The sequence below is a fragment of the Astatotilapia calliptera genome, chromosome 8 (genome assembly GCF_900246225.1).
Source record: "Astatotilapia calliptera chromosome 8, fAstCal1.2, whole genome shotgun sequence".
Lineage (NCBI taxonomy): Eukaryota > Metazoa > Chordata > Actinopteri > Cichliformes > Cichlidae > Astatotilapia > Astatotilapia calliptera.
This window is the reverse complement of record NC_039309.1, coordinates 13,306,352-13,327,094: the sequence shown is the minus strand read 5'-3', so window position 1 is coordinate 13,327,094 and position 20,743 is coordinate 13,306,352. Positions and strand designations below refer to the sequence as shown.

The window sequence follows — 20,743 nt, the reverse complement described above, 5'->3', positions numbered from 1 at the left end:
GCATGTTAAATGTTAAAGTTCATGAAAGGGGGAAAAAAAGTTCATAAAGCACAATTAGAAAAAGACTAATAAAGTATTGCTCTTTTGGAAGTGCTGTTAGAAAAAAGTGTCTTCTGTCTAAAAAGATCATGCCAGTACAGCTTAGGTTTGCAAAGCTGCATCTGAACAAACCACCAGACTTCTGGAACAATGTCCTTTGGAGCAACAAGACCATAATGGAAATATTTGATCATGATGTACAGCACTACATTTGGTGAAAACCAAACACAACATATCAGCGCAGAAAGTTCATACCATGTGGGAGCACAGTGATGGAAGGGTGATGATTTGGGATTGTTTTGCAGTAGAAGGGTCTGGACACTTTGGAATCATTGAGTCAACCATTAACTCTTCCGTAAACCAATGTATTCTAGAGTCAAATGTGAGGCCATCTGTCAAACAGTTAAAACCTTGTTGAAATTTGACAATGATCAATTGCACTGCTGCAAATCTGCAACAGAATGACAGAAAAAGAAAAGATGATGGTGTTGCAATGAACCAGTCAAAGTCCAGACCTCAATCTGACTAAATGCTGTGGTGGGTGAAGTCCAGAAACCTGAAGGAATTGAAGCAACATTGCATTTACTTCTGCTAAATTCTACAAGTTATAACCTACAAGCAATCGGGTGTACTTCATTTTTTCAACTGATGGTAAAGCTTCACGAGAAAACTCCTTTTAACACCGCTGTTTTATGTGAAAAGTAAAAAAAAAAAAAAATTACCAGAGCATAAAATATCTGAATACATAATATGTTCAGTGAAGTAGCTTGCATAGCAGTGATGACAAGGACTTAAGCTCACACAAATACAGTGTTAAACATTTACTAACTTCATTCATCAAGTTTAAAAAACAGCAACAGATGTCTTTGGTGTAATTTAATTTGTGGTGATTTAATGCATCCGTTTATTCTAGGAATCCATGCACAGTTCAGGCAAACGACTAAATGCATTAAATTATCCTATAAGCTAACAAAAACATGTTGTACATGCAGGACATAGTTTAACTGTAGTGGTTGAAATCCAGATTTAAAAAGCAGCTCTCAGGGAAGCTTTTTAGGGCCCCTTGTGGCGTGGAAGTTATCGATTTCACCCGGTTGTAATCTAACCTTGAGTACAGTACTGAGTCCGTTTTGGGGGAGCGTACATTATGTGGTAAACCGGCGCACTGGAAGCATCACTGTAAAAGGTCTCCTGGGAGCTCACTGCGGCCTTGCTGCGGGAGGTTATGATCTTTTCTTAAGCATTAAAATAATGGACTGTAACGAGATGACTCCTCCCGGTGCAAGCATCGCTCTGTAACGATAAAAAGAAGAACGAGTGAAGCAGAAATGTGACAGCACTTGTCAGGAGACTTCAGAGCACTGACAGCTCCCGGTTTGCCCGTGCAGGGGCACCAACACGGACGAGGAAACCCCGAGGATCACGGCCTCCTGTCCGGATGACACCGACAGGAGCCAGCCACACTGGTCTTTATAGCTAGCATTAGCTAAGCTAACAAATGTCTTCCCTGATTTCGAAATAATTGTAAATGGATAACTTAATACAGACAACTTTATTTGAGATGCGGGGAGCTCGGGGGTGTTAAGGAGTTTGCTGTCGCCGGTTGGACGGATAACATCCTTTCTGGGGTTGTGAGTGCTGTGAAAACTGCAAAAGGTTCTCCAGGTAAGACTTCTACTGTAGCTGGCGTTAGCTCGATTCATCACTTGACCCTAGCTAGTTTGGGCTGTGTAATAGGTTCAAATCCTACATTTTATAGGCAAAGTTTGAGTCGTTCTGCCGATTGGCATAGGATAAGCTGACAGTTGATGGGAGCGCATCGCTTTTGTGTTGTTGTTACCAGGATTTTGATTAGCACCTTTAGCTTTAGCCAAGTTTGGCATTCCTCGTCCACTCGATCGGTCAACAGTATCGAAACGGTTTTTTTCACCCACTATTATCAAGATGGTTTTGCTGAAAGGCTGCTCGAATTGGGGAGCTATGAGCCCATGGGATTGCTTTTGATGTTGAGATTGAGCTAGATAGTATTTCTGTTTAGGGAACTTGTGCTTTCTAGGATTGTTTTGATACACAAGTGAACGGGCTTGCTGGGCTGCCTGCTCAGAAATGAATATTATTATTTTATTATTATATTCTTTGGTGGTTTTTGAGCTATGACACGTCTCATATGTGCTCTCAGATTTAATTTCCTTTTTCTATTATTATTATTATTATTATTATTATTATTATTATTATTATTATTATTTTTATTATTTTATTTTTTTTAAACCTATTTCTTGAAATTAATTTCAGAGTGTCACTTTAAGCAAATTTTCCCTGGTGTTTGTGTTTTGAGGAAAGTGTTCCTTTGAGCAGCAGGCTGTGACGTTTACTGATCAAATAATTGCCTAGGTTACCATGCAAATGTGACAAAAGGTGTTACATTTTCCCAGTCAGACCTCAAGCTTGTTGGGTCACTTCCCTAAATCAGAAAGTGCCACACAATTCAGTGTATGTCATTCTAACTCAAACCAGGTCTTCCACATAAGTTAAATATTTGTGGCTCAGGAGGTAAAGCAGGTCATCCACCAATCAGGAGGTCAGTAGTTCAATTCCTGGTTCCTCCAATGTGAAATCTGGGACGTTAGATTAAAAGTGCCTAGGTAAAAACAACTTGTGTGAATGAGACTTGTAATAAGAGAGTGCCCAAATTAACTAGAAAATTGCTATACAAGTACCAGTCCATTTACTGTTTATGTCTTACTTTCTAGGCATGATGGAAGGACTTCATAGCCAGGCTATCAGCCTGGATCCACGAAGGCAGGAGCTGCTTGAGGCTCGGTTCACTGGAGTCGGTGTGGCCAAGGTTGGAACATTTTAACATTGTAATGGTTGTTTTGTTGCTTAAAATGACAACAGTTGCAGGTACAGGTCATTTCTATGGATGCTGGACTTGATGCATGTTGTTTTTGCTAAATTTTGCAATTCTTGCTGAATTAATTCCTGGAATTCATCCCACAACCCCACTGTGAGTGCAATTGGTTAGCACTCTTGTGTTAGTCTTTCAGTTGAGGTATGCTTAGAAGTCCTCTCTGTTTACAGTGTGCCCTCTGTTCAGGAGGTTTCTTCAGTGCTGTGATCTGTTTTCATGAGCTAAAGGTACAACAAGACAAGCTCTGTTTTGGCTGACACAGGAGCTGGCCGGCAGCTCTTTGTTTCAGTGGAGGATAGTGACACTTAAATGGCACAGCAGCTGAAGTTCACAGTATTGGCTGTGCTTTGCTGTACCCTGCTGTTGAACTGGGTATTAATAAGTGAGGGTGCACATCTGAGAAAATGGCAGCTCCTAAGAAAGCAGCCATTTTTATTTATTTATATTTTAAATGCTCTTACCTATATTTCACTCTTAAATTTATTGTCAGGACTGCTTGCTGTGGTATAGGAGGATAAATGATGTAAGGCTGTGGGTATGATACCAGTGGTATACAGTGGATATAAAAAGTTTACACATCCCTGTTAAAATTGCAGGTTTTTGTGATGTTAACAGTGATACCATAAGTCATTTTCCCCACTTTTCCCACCTTTACCTTACTTAACTCAACTGAAAAACAAATATTAGATAGTACACCCTACACTTTGTTGAAGTACTGTTTTGATCCAAAGATTCAATATTCGTCTAAATATTGATTTAGATATATGCTTCAGGTGATTCTCGTGTTGAAAGGTGAAATTCGTCTTCATCTACAGCTTTCTGGCAGATGTCTTAAGGTTTTAAAAGCATGATACTGCTGCCACCATGCTTCAACATGGATATTGCATTATGCCACTTATTTATTTGTGTTGTTGATTTTTAGGTTTGTTTTGTTGTTTTCTTTCCCCCTTTTTTTTTGTTTTTTTTTTGTTTGGGGCTTTCTGTATGCATGTGTGGCCAGTCTCCTCAGATCAATGTAAATTTTCCACCCTTCTTAATTTTAAACTTGATGATTTAGCAAATTGTAGCTGGTCTTGGACATTTTTCTTTGTCAGAAATGGCTTCCGTCTTGCAACCCTACCCCATAGTCCTCACCGCCAGAATTTCCTGCAGCTCCTTCAGTGTTGCTGTAGGTCACTTGGTAGCCTCCCTGACCAGTTTTCATCTTGTCTTTTCATCACTGTTGTCCCATATTTCTGCCTTTTTATTTTTTTTAATGACTGGCTTCACTGTGTTCCATGCTACATCCAATGCTGTGGACACTTATTTATTTATTTATTATAAACCTTTCTCTTGACTGATGCCTTTCAATGATAACATCTCTTTGATGCTTGGCTTTTGCTCTAGTTTGCAACGGAGTAAATGTTGGGAAAATCCTACTAGGGCAGCTGAACTTTATTTGGGGTTAATCAGGGTTTCTTTTAAAGTAAAGTGTGCGTGTTAGTCCCCATAGGGAAATAGTTCCTCTGCATTTAACCCATTCACCCAGTGAAGCAGTGGGCAGCCACCAGTGCAGCGCCCGGGGAGCAGTGTGTAGGGTCGGTACCTTGCTCAGGGGTACCTCAGGGTAGCCATTCAGTGGAGTCGAACCCCCGACCTTCCGATCATGGGGCCACCACTCTACCTACTGAGCTATCCCTGCCCTTAATTAATGGCAGCTGTGTACCCAAGAAGATTGATTGCTGTGATCTAATCAAAAGGTGCTTTAAGAAAGCATTAGTTTAAATGTGTGGACACTAATGCTGGTTATTGTACTTTTGTTTTTTGCTTTTTTTTTTTTTGTCTTCAATTAAATGACACATGTTATAGGTCACATTAAAGTTTGGAAATGAATGGATGGATATATATATTTTTTGACATTATAGATATCCACTGTATGTCTTTGAGTGCTATTTAGGACGTTGCAGTCAAACTGTAGATGTTAATATAAAGGAATGAGAGGAGTTGTCTGCTATAGTTGTGACCTTGAAAAGCGTTAAGCTAGCAGGCCTTAAAAAGCATTAGCCTCCTGCCCCAGAAAGCCTGCTGTTTCTTCTTAGTCCCATCAGGCTGTGCAGAGTCTGGCCTTTAATGACCCTAACCAATTCAGCCAACTGGAAGTCAAGTGAAGATTAGCAAGGTGATGTGTGTAATGCGCACTCACAAGGGTCATAGTGTGACAGTTGTGAATTCTGCCATAGTGGTTGGTGTTTTATTTATTGTTTTTGTTTTTTTGTTTTTAAAAAATAATACTGCACTGTAGAAATCTGCAATGAAATGAATTGGAGAGTAATGCTGACAGACTCTAAACAGGCCACAGACGTCTTTTGCTTTATCTCATGCATGCAGATCATTTAAATATCCTGTATCACACATTTTCAGTTCTGTCCATAAGAGTAGTTAATGATTAACCAATCGGGTCTTTGTCTCTCTTCTTTGCTGTAGAGTTCGGCCAACAGCGAATCATCCAACCAGTCTTTGTGCAGTGCAGGATCACTCAGTGACAAGGAACTGGAGGTTGGTTTTTGATTTTTGTGTGTGCAGCTCGCAGGTTTTCAGTATTAGTTGTTTCGAATTAGTTATGTATTTTGTGTAGTACATGCAGTAGTGTATGGAAACACTTTGGTATGGTGGAGTTTTGTGAATAATTTATCAACCTGGGTTTTTTTTGTTTTGTTTTTTTACACTTTAATTAAATAGTAACAGAATTTAATATTTAATGTGTTTAAAAGAAATTGAAAGAAAACCAATAATTAACCCAGAGAGAGAGGAAAAAATGCTTTTGTAAATTTTAGTTCATGCTTATGGATAAATGGGGAACCTAGCTGGCTTAAAGAAACTCACACAAACATGGGAAAACATGTAAAGCCCTCAGAGAAAGAATCATTATCCAGACTTAATCCTGAACCCTCTTGCTGTGACGCAATGAGGCACAGCAATAAGCCAGCATACCACCTCATAGGCAAATTTAAAAACCTGGTATGACTATAATATGACTGGAAGCACTACAAAGTTTACTAAATACTAAACTCGAATAAAAAAAACTGCTGTTAATGTTATTATATTTTTTCAAAAGTTTATTTTAACTAAGAGACTCGAACTTAAAGCTCTAAGACTTACATTTATACAGTTTCTTTGCTGTTAATGTGGTTAATTGATCAATTCTAAGCTGCTTTTTTGTGTTTGTCAGACACCAGAGAAGAAGCCCAATGACAGAAGCAGGAAGAGGAAAGGAGACACCTATGACAACAACAGCCAAGGCAAGTCCACATACATCATATGTGTTTAAAGCAGAAATGCCTCTCTGTATTGGGAAATGATCAGCTGCTCAACTTTAAAGTGTTGCACCACTTTAAGTTTGGTGTTAAATAATTGTTTAAAAAAACTGGAGTCTTAAAATACAAAGTTGTAAGAGTCACATTTACGTTTCCTTTACTATAAAAGGCTGTTTTTGTTTACAGGAAAGGGAAGAGTGCAAAAAATGAGCGATTACTGCGATGTGAGTACAAACTGAAAGGACATAAGATGCTTTAGATTTGTTGAATGCATGGTTTCATTGATGCTCATTGTTTTCAGTTCTGAAGCTTTCCTCTTTCATACTCTTGTCCTGGTTATATCAGTACTGCCCTTCATTGATCCTTTGCTAAATAACCACTCTGTCCTCTTTGTTTCTTCTCTTTGTCCTGTGGTCAGTTTGCTGGTAGCAGCGGCTCTGGCACCAGTCCTGCTCGAAGCATCCCTATGCTGGTGCGCTCGTCTCCTCAACATTCACTGTCTAATCCTATGGTGAGCACAGCATTCGTCTCTGTTGCACCTTTAGCCAGTGTCAAAGTCAACCGATGGTTGTGAGTTTTCTTCTTTTCTGGGAGGACTAACTGGCACATCTTTGGTTTGTCTGCATCACTTAAGTCAGTGGTTTTAGTGAAATGGGAGCTAACTTTTCTAGTGCTGGTGTCATGCCTTCAGTTTTGGGCTTAACTGGCTGGGATTTAAAGCAGGGAACAGTCCGGAAGATCAATGTGTACATTACACGAAACATTTGCTCGCACTAAATGTGTAAGCTTCTCTGATGGCTGCATTATATAATTGATAACTTGGTTACATGCCATAACTTTCCCCCCAGCAACCAACAGCCCTGTAAGCAGTAATTTATGGCGTTGGGGTTCTAAATGAAAGGAGCAATAATTGACTTTCTGTGGCATCCTAGTCAGATGCCTGAACCACCTCAATTGGCTCCTTTCAATGTGGATTAGCAGCGTTATCCTCAACTCGGCAGACCGCTATCTGCAGCTGTTTCAGCAGGCCAATGCTCACCACTATCTGCCAGAGTAGAGCTTTTCTGGATCCGGAGCATATCCAGACCTTCACCAGCATTTAGTCCCATTATGTCTCCAAGGAAAGTTGTAATAAAACTACTATGGACTGTCAAAACATTTCTTTCTCATTCTTTTTTTTTTTTTTTTGTAAATAAAATTCTCTCCACATTATGTTTTCCTTTTAATGCCTTTGAGCTTCTCTATAAACTGATGCTGTCTGTGAATCTGGGTCTGATATTTTGTCCCCCATGTTCCTCTACTTTTTCTTTCTTTCACTGAAATACAGCTTCAGCACAACAGTCCTTCGTCCACAGGATCAGCCCACACAGACTCTTCATCTTGCAGCTCTGTTAAAACAGCCCCCACACACTCCTATTCCCATAAAGCCATCCAGGTAACTGAGACTGACCCAAATCACTGCTTGACACCTTGACTTTTCTTCTTTTCTCTTTTTTTTTTTCTTCATTATAATCTCAGTCATGTTGAAGCACGTCCCTGGTTTAAGTGTTCTGTGGAGTCTGACAAAACTTGTAAGGTTGCAACACTGCACACCTTGTTATGCCATTAAAAAAGTACAGTACAGTTGGGATGTGGATGCTAGAATTAAAAGGGCATTAAAGGTCTCACACTGCTGGTTTTCTGACATAATAGTTGCAACACATCCAGCTGTTCTTGTAAATTACACTAATTGGCCTGATTTAAAGGTCAGCACTTAAAAGTCACTTCTAATATTTGCGATACCAGTGGCTGATTTTGATGTAAATTTAAAATGATGGACTTCTTTGTTAGTGACCCAAGAGGTTTGTCCACCTTTTGAACGAGATGCTTACTGTGGGCTCGCTACCTTTTGATCTCCTTCCTCAGTCGGACCTGACGATCCTGAAACTGACAGCACTGGAGAAGAGCAAGAACTCTGACCTGGAGAAGAAGGAAGGGAGGATAGATGACCTGTTGAGGGTAAAATCAGCAGTTACTCAAATGTTTCTCTTAACAGATAGCTTGGACCATTGAAAATACAACTGTGAGACGAGTCATTATTGTCCAAATCTGTTGCTTTGTTTATTTGGCTAACAATGACAAATCTCTCAGTAATTAACCTTCACCAGTCCGCTTACAGCTCATCACGCTCGTTAACTTTTAAACGCCACTAGTTTGCTGACATTTACACCACTTTCATTTAAGCTACAAACTGAAATTCTGGCAGTTTTTCCCCATCGTGTCAGTTTAATAAGCGGCCTTGAATCCTTGCTGTAATGAGAATTGGTTGTCAGAGTGATGATGCGTGTTTTGGCAGGCAAACTGTGACTTGAGGCGGCAGGTGGACGAGCAGCAGAAGATGCTGGAGCGCTACAAGGAGAGACTAAACAAGTGTGTGACCATGAGCAAGAAGCTGCTAATTGAGAGGGTCGGTGTGAATATGAATTTGCACAAGTATGTTTACCTGATTTGGGACACCTCTGTAGTACAATGTGAAAACCAAAGAAGTCAGTTTATGCATGTAAGCATTGCCTGAATGTAACTTGTAAAAGGCTTTATGGTGATTTAAGGTGGAACTGAATAGTATTATTTGATAATAATATTTGATACTTCATATCTAGGTTTTTTTTTTGCTTTGTTTTGTTTTTTTGTGCCTACAATGTTTTACTCATTTATTTCTTTATTTGTGTTTGAAGTCAAGACAGGAGAAGATGGCATGCAGGGACAAGAGCATGCAGGACCGTCTACGCCTGGGTCACTTCACCACCGTACGCCACGGAGCTTCCTTCACTGAGCAGTGGACAGATGGATATGCCTTCCAGAATCTCATCAAGTCAGAACACAAATGGGCACAAGCGTACATTTAAATTGTTATTTATTTATTTTTTCTATTCAGCATACAGAAATGCTTACGCCAGATTGTCCCTGCATGTTGTAGGCAGCAAGAGCGAATCAACTCTCAGCGGGAGGACATTGAGAGGCAGAGGAAGCTGCTGGGGAAGAGGAAACCTCCCTCCATGGCCCAAACGTTTCCACCCAACCTGGAGCACAACAAACGAAAAAGCAGAAGCAACGGCCAAGAGAGTGAAACGTACGGTTACAAGGAGCAGATCACTTTATTGTGTAATAAATGGTGGATTAATAAGCTTGTAGCCTGAATATAATGAGGTTTACTGGTCTGTGGGGGGCCAGTCATGCAGTTTTGTGGTGAGTGGTATTGATGGCTGTCAGTAAGCCGTTAACCTGAACCAGCATTGGGTGAAAAAAAATTTAGTAAGAGGTCAAATGCTGTATATTTAACTCTGTAGATCACAATTATTTAGACATTTAACATATTTTCTTCAGTAAAATCTCACGTTTTCTTTGCTTTCTGTTTTTAATATGTTGTTTATTTAATAATGCATTTCTGGCTCTCTGATCTCTCACAGGTTGTCACTGGCAGAGTATCGCGAGCAAGAGGAGATCTTCAAACTTCGAATCGGTCATCTTAAAAAGGTGCCAATGTTTCTTTTCGCTTTTGTTGTTTTTCCCACTTTTTTTTCTTTCTTTCTTTTGGAGTCACCCGTTCAAACGATGAGGTAGGTGATAAATCTCTGCACTTGTATGCAGGAAGAAGCAGAGATCCATGCAGAGCTGGACCAGTTGGAGCGTGTGAGAAATCTGCACATTCGAGAGCTTAAGAGAATCCATAATGAGGACAACTCGCAGTATGTATCATCCCAGTTTAACATGCCCTACTCAAGCTCTGTGGTGTCTTTTTAAAGCAACAAATACTTTAACAACGTGTTCCTTTGTAGATTTAAAGACCACCCCACACTGAATGACCGATATCTGCTGTTACAGCTCCTTGGAAGAGGTGGCTTTAGTGAAGTTTTTAAGGTAAGCCAGTGCTATTTACTTGGTTTCCATTCCTCATGAATACCTTTTTTGTTCCTTCTTTGTTTTCTAAACTTTGAGTGACGTACAGGAAGATAAGTCTTGCAACACTTCTGTATGCAGTAAACAGCTACTGTAGAGAATTCAATGGGAAATTCAGGCTATTCAAGCTGCTTTGTATTGATGTGAAATGTACCTTTTTTTTTTTTTTTTTTTTTTTTTTACAGGCTTTTGATTTCACAGAGCAGAGGTACGTGGCCATTAAAATCCATCAACTCAACAAGAACTGGAGGGAAGAGAAGAAGGAAAACTACCACAAGTGAGTCTGCCGCTCTGTAAATGTGCTCTCTACGTGTTATTGTGTGATCGGAAATATTTCTTTTATTTATACTCAAGTGATTAATTCGGACTCATTAATTTTTTTTCGTTGCAGACACGCCTGTAGAGAATACAGAATCCACAAAGAACTCGATCATCCTAGAATAGTGAAACTTTACGACTATTTCTCGCTCAACACAGACTCGTAAGTGCTTCATTTCACATAAAGCTCACGATGTGGCACTAATGCGAATGCGATGATTATTTATAAGTGTTTGTTATTCGGTAGTGTTCAGGGCAAAAACTTCAATTTTTATTTTCTCATCTGTAGTTATTATGGATGTTTAAGAGCTTGGGTTTCAGTTGGAAGTTTGTTCTGTGTAGTTTGTAGTCTGTGGCAGTGGCTATGGAGGTGATGAGAGCCTTAGGTGACAATATTTAAGAATTACTTATTAACAATGATACTTTTTTTTTTTTTCTTCTTTTTTCATAGTAAATACTAGAAAATGTTAAAACTGCTTTGTTTGATGAAAAGAAATGGAAAGCAGAAGCTTTGAATATTTGAATACCATAAAATGAATCTATAGATTTCCAGTAATAATAATTTGGCAGATGCACATGATCTTTTTTTTGTTCATGTCTTTTGTAAACTTGGAAAGTGTTGCTGATATTATCACTTTTTATCACATCAGGCATCTTAGAATATGTTTGAACGTGTAGGTGATCATTGACGCCTTCACAGTTAACCCATGTGTTATCTAATCTGGTGCAGGTTCTGCACAGTACTCGAGTACTGTGAAGGCAATGACCTGGATTTCTACTTGAAGCAGAACAAATCGATGACGGAGAAGGAGGGCCGCTCCATCGTCATGCAGCTCGTCAATGCCCTCAAGTACCTCAATCAGATTCGGCCACCCATCATACACTACGACCTCAAGCCTGGTAATCTCACTGAGTTTTATGGGCAACACACAAATGTGTTTTCTATTCTAAACATAAAAGATCTCTGGCTATGTTTACAGTGTAGGACTCGTGATGCTTGTGAACCCTCATTTTACGTGTTCTGTCACCAGGGAACATCCTGTTGGTCAACGGCACAGCTTGCGGAGAGATAAAGATCACAGATTTTGGTCTCTCCAAGATCATGGACGATGACAGCTACAACTCTGCAGATGGCATGGAGCTGACCTCACAGGGAGCAGGGACCTACTGGTACACATAGACACTTTGCACTGTATTTAGTCACCAAGCAACCAGGATGACTACGCAGGTTTAGCAGATGTGCAACGGTTTCACAGTAATGCTGCTAACTCAATTTTAATTCTGTATTCAGCAAGCAGTTTGAGAATAAAGAAAGATCAGAAAAAAACTTTTTTTCTCTGATTTGTTATTTTTGTTTGTCTTGCTTACAGGTATCTACCACCTGAGTGCTTTGTAGTGGGCAAGGAGCCCCCTAAAATATCCAACAAAGTGGACGTTTGGTCAGTAGGGGTCATCTTCTACCAGAGCTTGTATGGACGCAAGGTAACCACTAATCTGTATTACAGTAGTTGTCAGGTTTCTGTTTTGTTTTTGAATAAATGAACTTAACAAGTCTGTAACTTGATCTTTTTCAAGCCGTTTGGTCATAACCAGTCGCAGCAGGATATCCTGCAAGAAAACACGATACTAAAAGCCACCGAGGTGCAGTTTCCCCCCAAACCTGCAGTCACCACAGAAGCAAAGGTCTGGTATTCATTTCTTTGAAACTGCAACAAACTTGTTGACCAGTTGGCATAACTATCTGCACAGTGCATTACATATGTTGCATTAACAGAACAGCAGTTAGCCTGAGAATTTAAAATAAAAAAAAAAGTGTGTTCAGCTATAATGAGTCACTTTTTGTCACGGTTTCCCTTTACAGGCCTTCATTCGACGTTGCTTGGCTTACCACAAAGAGGACAGGGTGGATGTGCTGCAGTTGGCCAGTGACCCCTTCCTCATGCCCCACATCCGAAAAGCCCTGGGCAGCAGCACACCTCCAGCACCTCCCATTCCTTCCACCTCCAGCTGCTACAGCAGCAGTGCCTCCAATTCGAGCTAGCTGAAAGAAACTAGAACAAAACCCCAAAGCCACATGGAGACGTTACACCCTTGATGGAGCTCCTCCTTTGCTCTCTTCATGGCAAGAAAGCAGAGCGCATGATGGGAAGGAGGCATCTTAAAAGAGTGAATGGAACCAAAATAATCTATGGTGTGGCGTTGTAGTAGAATATGTGCCCACCACTGTTATTCAAGTGGTGTAAATGTGCCAGCCTCTGGCTGCGGGCTCAGTAGAACCCAAAGAATTGCCCATATGCATGCACTAACAAAACTTTGGCTCATTTCAAGAGGCTTTTTTACATGACGAATATATGAAGCACCTGAAAAATTGCATAACTGTGACAGGCTCAGAGGTATGCTATGTGTGGAAAATCTCTTGCCTATACTCCTAAAAGGCTTTGAAGAGGAAGCATAAATTAAATGTCACCCCATACTGCTTGAAATACATCGTCTATCAAAGTATTTTCAGATTAATAGTTGTCCGTTTTAAATGTGCTCTGATAGAATTGAACCTGGAACTTTTTTTTTAGGAAGGGCTCCGAGTGATGAGGAGTGACTGATGACCAAAGTTCGAGGCCTGTCGTCATGACGTGGCTTCTTTAAAAGGTCATAAATGACTTGACATAGAAGAGGGCTGACTCTAGAAGACTGACTTGTTTGACCAATTTGAAATATTTTACTTGATAACTGGAATTCAGCTTATTTTAATTGTTAAGTCCATATTTTTCCATGAGATTCACCCCCACCTCTAACGCTGTTAAACTTGAATGGTGTGTGGGTGGTGACTGAGTGATTGTTGTGATGCGAGGTAAGATTAAACTGAATTGATGAAACCATTAAAAAAACAAAAGAATATTTGGTTAACTGTGTGGTGTCTCGCTTCATTTTGGGAAATTGTGCAAACTTTTTTATATTAAGTTCAAACATCAATGTGATTTAATATATGCAATCTTAAAAAAAAAAGCTCCAGATATTTTCTTCCAAACAGTTTTATTAAGTCATTTGGTACAGAGTATGAACACAAGGCTGAAGCATCAGTGCACCTCCAGCAGTTATGTGTATGATAAATCTGGTAATTGCATTCAATGTTAATGAAATACTGACTTGTTGAATACTAAAATCTACTCCAACTATCACACAGCCTTTAAATTTTAATAGGTGAGGGGCAACAGGAAGTGGACAATACATCAAACTTACAAATATTGAAAGCATATCGTGGTATTAACAAAGCAGGCAAGAACTAAATGAAACATCATCCTGCTTAATTTGAGGGGGATATCTACAACTGTATTAATTTTCTTTATTTTTAGTGAACCAACAATTTTAAATCTCCCTGTTGCAGCAAAATAGACTTTAATGGATTTTCTGTAACTTGTTTAAAAAAAAAAAAAAAAAAAAGGGCTCGATATCACTCAAAGCTTTTTGCTGTATAGTGCAGACTTAACCATTCTTTTCCTTTGGCTAAAGTATCCAAATATATATTGCATGATATTCCTTCAACAGATGTGAATGTGACTAATCAAATATTGACACTGTCCAGCTGCTTTATCTGTTGTAGAACTGTGAGGTAACCCAAGCCAGTCCCCACTTCAGATTGGTTAACATAAACTTGAGCGCTTTCGTCCACTGCTCCTCAGAGTTAAACTGAGTTTTGATGGAGTAGGAGCCTCCGCTGCCACCCGTATCTTCGATCTTGCCCTTCTCCACATCCATTCTGAGGTATGAGGGAGAAAAAAGTCAAGACTAGTTTCTAAGTTTATAAATATAACACTGAATCTGAACTTAAATCAAAAACCTGGGAAATGTAACATTCCTGAGTCACAAATTTAATATGTTCACAGAGGCTGAAATGCTTATTACACCGGAGTATCCAAAGTTTCCCCGATTTGCTTACATTGAACCAAAGGCCACATGTCTGTATTCACAGTACAGAGTTTAAGTTTATGAAGGATCAGTCTGTTAAAGAATGAATATGATTTGGGATATTCCAACCTTGATGTACTAGCAGGGAACAACTAAAGTGTAGATTTTCACGTTGGTTCCGAGTGTGGGGTCGAAGCTTGCCTAAACTTGCTTATTTGACTAAGATGCTAATAATAAAGGTTCACTTGTGTAGAATAGGGCTGACATTGGACCAGAATTTACATTCAAACTACCGGTACATGTATATTTATAAATTCATTTTAAATGGCCCATAGATGTGCTACACAATGAGCACACAGAAATTTACAATACACACATAATGCTGATATCTGACCTGTAGGGGAGGCAGAAGCCAGTGTCTCCTTTTTCCACCTCCTCTTTGAACTGTTGGACACAGTCCAGGAAGGCCACCATGGCATGATCGAACTTATTGTCCCAGAAGAACCTCAGTCCACCTGAGCAGTACAGTGGGAGCTCCTGAAAACACAATGGTAGACAAAAAATGGCAGAATAAGAACCTGGACAACTGTTTAAATAAGCACAGGAGAGCCGGGTGTAAGAATGAACTACCTTTGACTTGTCTGTCAGTGACTCCAAGTATGAGTGGTTTCCATATGGGACAAGACGATATCTGAGGGAACAAAGAAGAGTTTGAGCTAGTTTATTGCACTTCAGACTAACAGAAGATTAACTGGAAACCGCACTAAATTTTAGTGATTCGAGGCTGGGATTCATTAAGGTTACAGAACTAAGACATTTAGACAGACAATGAGCACAGCAAATTACAAGAAAATTATCATTCCAGGACAAAATAATAGCGAATAATTCAATCTTGTCAACTAAAACATGATTTGCAAACATTATTGAGAGAATGTAAATCTGTAAGAAACCAAGTAAGTGATGTAATAAAGCTATGTAGGCATGTAGATATGGTAAAGAAAACCTGGCGAAGTTCTCGCTGAGCATCAGAATTAGAAAGAAAAGTGATTTAAGAGACTTTAAACGTGATGTGCTTCTTGGTGCCAGACAGCCTAGTCTGACTATTTTAGAACCTGCTGATCTACTGAGATTTTCGTCCCAGATCACCATGTCTATGGTTGGTTTTAAAAAGACAAAATTAAAAATTCATCCCATCTCTCCATCTCTCTCTCTCTCAAGCTGCTGCAGCACTGTCCTTGAGGTGTTTGGTATATCCTTTTCAACGCTCCACTGTTGCTGACTATATCCACAGTTACTGACAGCTGCTTCCATCAGCATAAAGCTCCATGTGAAAACCTCAAATAATCTTAAACATATCAATGAGTTCACTGTACACAAATGGCCTCCACAGTCACCAGATCGTAATCAAAGATCATCCAAGAAGACTTCCATCATGTAGCCGACAAGCAACAGGAACCATGTGACGCTATCATGTCAATATGGACCAAAATAGCCAATGAATGTTACCAGTACCTTGTTGAATCTATGCCACAAAAAAGAGGGTCCAACATTATACTGACAATCTGTACCTAATAAAGGGGCTGGCGAGTGTGTTTTAAGCTCAACAGCAAATGGTGAAGAAAGCAAGTTAAATTAAGCGTGTACCTCTGAAAGCGCAGCCCCATTTTGTTGGCGAGAGCGTGCAGCAGAAGCACCGTCTGTCCCCAGGCTGCGTTGATCTCGTTCCACTCCACCGGGACGCTGGGGAGTCGGCCCAGGCGGAAGTTGTTGATGGTACCAAACTGGCCGCTGTGCCTGGAAAAAGAGGAGAAACGAGACGGATTCTCAGCCAATAGGCTCGTCTCATAGTCTGTGTTAAAGATTTGAAAGTCAACATTGATTTAAGGACCTAAATTATTTCTTAGCATACACAACAATGTGTTTGCCACCGTGTGTTTGTGTGTGTGTGTGTACCAGATGTGAAATGTAGCATTGAAAACGTTGGTCTTTTTCAGGCGGTCTAGCTGAATCTGGCAGTAGCGCATCTGGTTATCAACACTCTTGAGCTCATCATCCAGCTCTAGCTGCTGCCGTTTAAACTCGCTGTACTCCTTCTGGTATCTTTAGAAAGGGGAAGACAGAGGAGTTAGGTGCTGTATCATTTAAAATACACCCATCACCTGTCTACACCATTGCTAGCTCACTCACTGTAGCTCCTCTGTGTCAAGCTGCTGAGCTTGGATCCTGCTCTGGGCCAGGTCTTGGGCCACAGTAGCCCTCTGCTCCTCCACAGCCTCCAGCTCCTGAACCAGTTTTTCCTCATCCTCTTTGAGCTGCTGTAGCTCTGCCAACAGGGTCTCCTCATCCTCCACCTGCAGGTGCGATAGCAGCTCCAGACACTGCCTAGAAATACATTCACAAACATTTGGAATCAGCACTTTAAGTGGTTCTCAGTACTGGGCAGCTGCTTAGGCTGGATCCTCATTCTTGTGCTCACTTGTAATTCTGGCATTCGTTCTCTGTGATGTTGAGCTGCGTGTCTAGGTGGTCCAGCAGAGTGTCGGTACATTCCTCGCACAGTGGGTGGTCCACATCTGTCTGGCCCGACATGATGTCGAACAGGTCACTGGTTACCTTGGTGGGATATGATCAGAGGCAAAGCTTATTTGGTTTTGTCACACAGATAATACACCGTGAAATCAATGCATGTTTGTCACCTTCAGTCTACGACTGAGGTTTTCCATGGTGCCGCCATCAGATGCATCTCCAATGAGTGTGAAGCTGTTGGCGCTCTCTGTTGACATCATTCTGAGGAAAAGCACGCCATTCAAGATTAAGCAATTCTGTCAGCTTTGTTGGACATGCAAGTAAAAAAGAAAAAAAAAAAAAAAAGAGTTGGGTGCTCACCGTGCAGGAGGGATGTATTTTCTCGAAACTCCATCCTGCTTGTTTTCAACAAATGTTTCCTGTGAAAAGAATCCAAGTCTAAGAGTCAAACAAATTTTTCAACAGCATATTTTCACATAAAACTGAAATAATTATTTGTTTTTCATCTTTGAAAACCAAGAGTGACAGGGCCAGAATAGCACTTAATACAGTTATAACAAACAGCACCACCAGATACATCTGTATCTGTAACTGAGGGAATACAAATGAGACAACACAACACTAAAAGCAATCACACTATTCAGTAGTACATCCTCTACACACAGTAAACAGCAATGAGACTCTCAAGTCCATTTATAAGTTATTCCAGGAGAGACAGAGAGCTAATACAGCCTTTATACACTGCGCAAAAAAAAGGAAAACTTTGAAAACATATCAGATTTCAATGGAGGAAAATAACTGGATATAATCATGCCACACCTTTTTACGTAAATGAAAATTATCTGGTATTCTTCAGAGGCCTGATTTCAAAAACACATGAAAATCAAACTGAAAAAAGTAGCATGAGCTAGTCCATTTTGCTTAAATTTATTTGCAGCAACTCTTAATGGTACTCAGTTTATATAGTCCCCATCTGCTCCAATGAATGCCTGACGAAGTTAGACTGCTCCTCCCACAAATAGATCAGAAAGTCTGAAGTTTCATTGGCTTTGATTATACTTTGATTAAAAATCCTTTACTTTTTCTTTTTAATAATGTATTACACAGAGCAGTTTCCAGCTCGGCATTAACCTACCTCTGGTGCCGTCTCCACTCCGCTGTTGTCAGACTGTTTGCTGGGGGTCACTGAGACTATTGGAGCTGACGAGGAAGAGGAGGAAAGAGGTCATACATAGGGCGACAAATGGAGCAGGTTCAACATCAAATACGGCGATTAAACATACCAATAAGCTCCTGGATGGTGACCCGATCGAGAACATTGAAGGATGTGTCCAGTTTCAGCGGCTGGGAGCAGCGCTGACACACAAAGCTCACCTGCATGGTGGTGCTCGACGTTTTGGAGCCCTCCATCGCTGGCTAAAAACAAAAAACAAGTTAATAAGTAAAACCACGTTTCATTTTAAATTAACGACTATCTCCTCATGTAGGAACGCTTCGACTAGTGACGAAGGTTAAAAGCAGCGCATAAACACTTGTCTAGTCACCGTTTACTTGCTAGCTAGTTAGCTGTTTGGCTAAACACTTGCTAACAGCAGGTTGGGTACAGCCAAACCATAAGTTTGGCAGGTAGTTTTTGTGTAGCATACAACCAGGGTGTAAAAGCACAAAAGAGACTCACTGTCGTGTGTGATAATTAAACGCTACAGCATTATAATCCTAATGCTGCGTCCTAAAGGGACTCCATCCCGCCTCCACTTCCTTATTGTTGTTTACGGCGGTTTTGACGTCATGTTAAAAGTTAGTCACGTGAGAAAGCAAGAGCCCTTGTGTTACTGTGATTTATCATTAGTAAACGTATTAATATTAAGATATACTTTATCAGTCCCGTTGTTGCCATATTCACATTATTACAGCTGTAATGTTTTATTGTTTATTATTTCGCATTTATTGCTGGACAGAGTAGAATAAATAGATATAGATTGATAAAAATTGATAATAGATAGATGCAGCTTGAGCAATCCCAAGAATACTACACAACAACAGAAAAATGTACACTATACAGTACTATAAGTACAATTTTAACCACAAAGACATACACATAGAGAGAGAGAGAGAGAGAGAGAGAGAGAGAGAGAGGAGAGTTGAATATTACTGACTGGATACCAGTGCAGATTTGTTTATCAGTCCCCAATGTGTGTATGTTTGTATTAACATATGTAAGTATATATGTGGTCTAACGGTGGCTGGGAGGAAAGACCTTTACACACCGTGGATGCAGGAGCCTGTCACTGAAAGGTTTACTTCAAAGATAGTTAATAACTAATATAAAATTATATAATTCTCTATAGAATATATCATTCTTATATTGCAGTTTTATTACAGCTCAATCTGATGGTCACAAACTAATATCTGATTAAGACATTTCATTGCCACTGCAAATATTTGATTTGATCACTCCCGGCTACCAAAAAAATGGGATCCTATAAATGCAGACAAAAGGAGACAGACCCCCGCTGTAACCATTTTTTCATCAAGGTTATATAGATACACCAAAGCAAATCTACTTTATTTGCTTTGCGTGCGCATGGTAATTTTATTAACACTGTCAACTGTTATTTAACATAACATGTGCTTTTAGCATTACTAAAAAGTGTACATTTCAATACTGGTAAATAGAAAATACAGCAAATCAGATTATATCACCCAGTGAAAGTAAATGAATGAGGGATAAAAAGCTGCTGCTTTTAGCCACCTGCTGAGAAACACTTCTGCTCAGGTAATTTAACTGATTGTCATCTACCCCTCTTTTACACAACAATATATTATATAGCATTTAAGAGTCTGTTTTTCAAAGCCAAAGCATGCAAGTTACAAACACATTGTTTTTCAATGGAAACGTCTTTTGGCCACAGCACATAATCTGACTCCTGATTCCTCATCCTGTCCCTAGCATTCTCTAATTTTCATCCAACATCTGTCCAGAGCATACCTTGTCCTCTCTAGACTCTCTTTCACCTGCTCCCTGCTCTCAATACAGATCACAATGTCATGTGATCCCCCATCTTGAATCCATCTGTCACTCTTCATCACTGTCTCACTGTCCTCATACATGTCCTGCATCACACATACTTCTCAGCTACTCCCGGCTTCCTCATGCAGTATCATTTTTTATATTCGGCAAACTATCATATGCCTTCTTTAGGTACACAAATCCTCAGCGCAGCTCCTTCTGACCTTTAGGTACTTGTCCATCAATACTCTCAAAATAAACATTGCATCTGTAGTGCTCTTTCTCAACATGAAGCCATGCTGCTGCTCACTGATCGTCAGCTGTCCTCTTAACTTAGCTTCAACAATTCTTTCCCAGAGATTCAGCGTATGGATCATCAGCTACAACTCTGCACAACATTCTTGTTCTTGAAACTCGGGATTAGTACATAACTCCAGGCACTTCCCGTTCTCTTAGATAGCTCCATACTTCTACAGCTATGACATCAGGACAAATGCCTTTCTACTCATCATAAGATAAGATAAGATAAGATAACCTTTATTAGTCCCACACGTGGGAAATTTGTTTTGTCACAGCAGGAAGTGGACAGTGCAAAAGTTATGAGGCAAAAATTAGAATACAATAAGAATAAATACAGTACACAACTGTACAGAATAGAATAAAATACTATATACAGTAGAATAAAATAAAATAAAAATACAATAAGATAAAAATAGAATACAAATACAAATACTATATACAACTGAGTAAAAATACAACGATGACGATCATGCAGCCCTTACTTCTACTTACTAATCCTCTTCGCTT

General features: G+C 39.8%; 2 protein-coding genes across 2 annotated transcripts; one reads left to right on the top strand and one right to left on the bottom strand.

Annotated features, from left to right (window-relative positions):
* The first annotated feature begins 1,131 nt into the window (after window positions 1–1,131).
* On the top strand, window positions 1,132–13,401 carry LOC113028438 (serine/threonine-protein kinase tousled-like 2). The gene is made up of 21 exons (XM_026178701.1): window positions 1,132–1,704; window positions 2,790–2,884; window positions 5,414–5,485; window positions 6,159–6,228; window positions 6,430–6,467; window positions 6,662–6,754; window positions 7,571–7,678; window positions 8,149–8,241; window positions 8,579–8,689; window positions 8,958–9,094; window positions 9,200–9,352; window positions 9,690–9,756; window positions 9,871–9,968; window positions 10,059–10,140; window positions 10,365–10,456; window positions 10,571–10,660; window positions 11,228–11,397; window positions 11,529–11,667; window positions 11,868–11,979; window positions 12,073–12,180; window positions 12,359–13,401. The coding sequence occupies exons 2-21, from the start codon at window positions 2,792–2,794 to the stop codon at window positions 12,536–12,538; spliced, it is 2,106 nt and encodes a 701-aa protein (XP_026034486.1). The 5' UTR covers window positions 1,132–1,704; window positions 2,790–2,791; the 3' UTR covers window positions 12,539–13,401.
* Window positions 13,402–13,510: 109 nt separating this feature from the next.
* Window positions 13,511–18,729, bottom strand: becn1 (beclin 1, autophagy related). Its single transcript, XM_026178702.1, has 12 exons — window positions 18,605–18,729; window positions 18,210–18,342; window positions 18,062–18,126; window positions 17,287–17,345; window positions 17,097–17,187; window positions 16,877–17,013; window positions 16,588–16,782; window positions 16,354–16,500; window positions 16,045–16,194; window positions 15,031–15,091; window positions 14,795–14,937; window positions 13,511–14,251 (listed from the first exon to the last, which is right to left on the bottom strand). The coding sequence occupies exons 2-12, from the start codon at window positions 18,334–18,336 to the stop codon at window positions 14,083–14,085; spliced, it is 1,344 nt and encodes a 447-aa protein (XP_026034487.1). The 5' UTR covers window positions 18,337–18,342; window positions 18,605–18,729; the 3' UTR covers window positions 13,511–14,082.
* Between the last annotated feature and the right edge of the window lie 2,014 nt (window positions 18,730–20,743).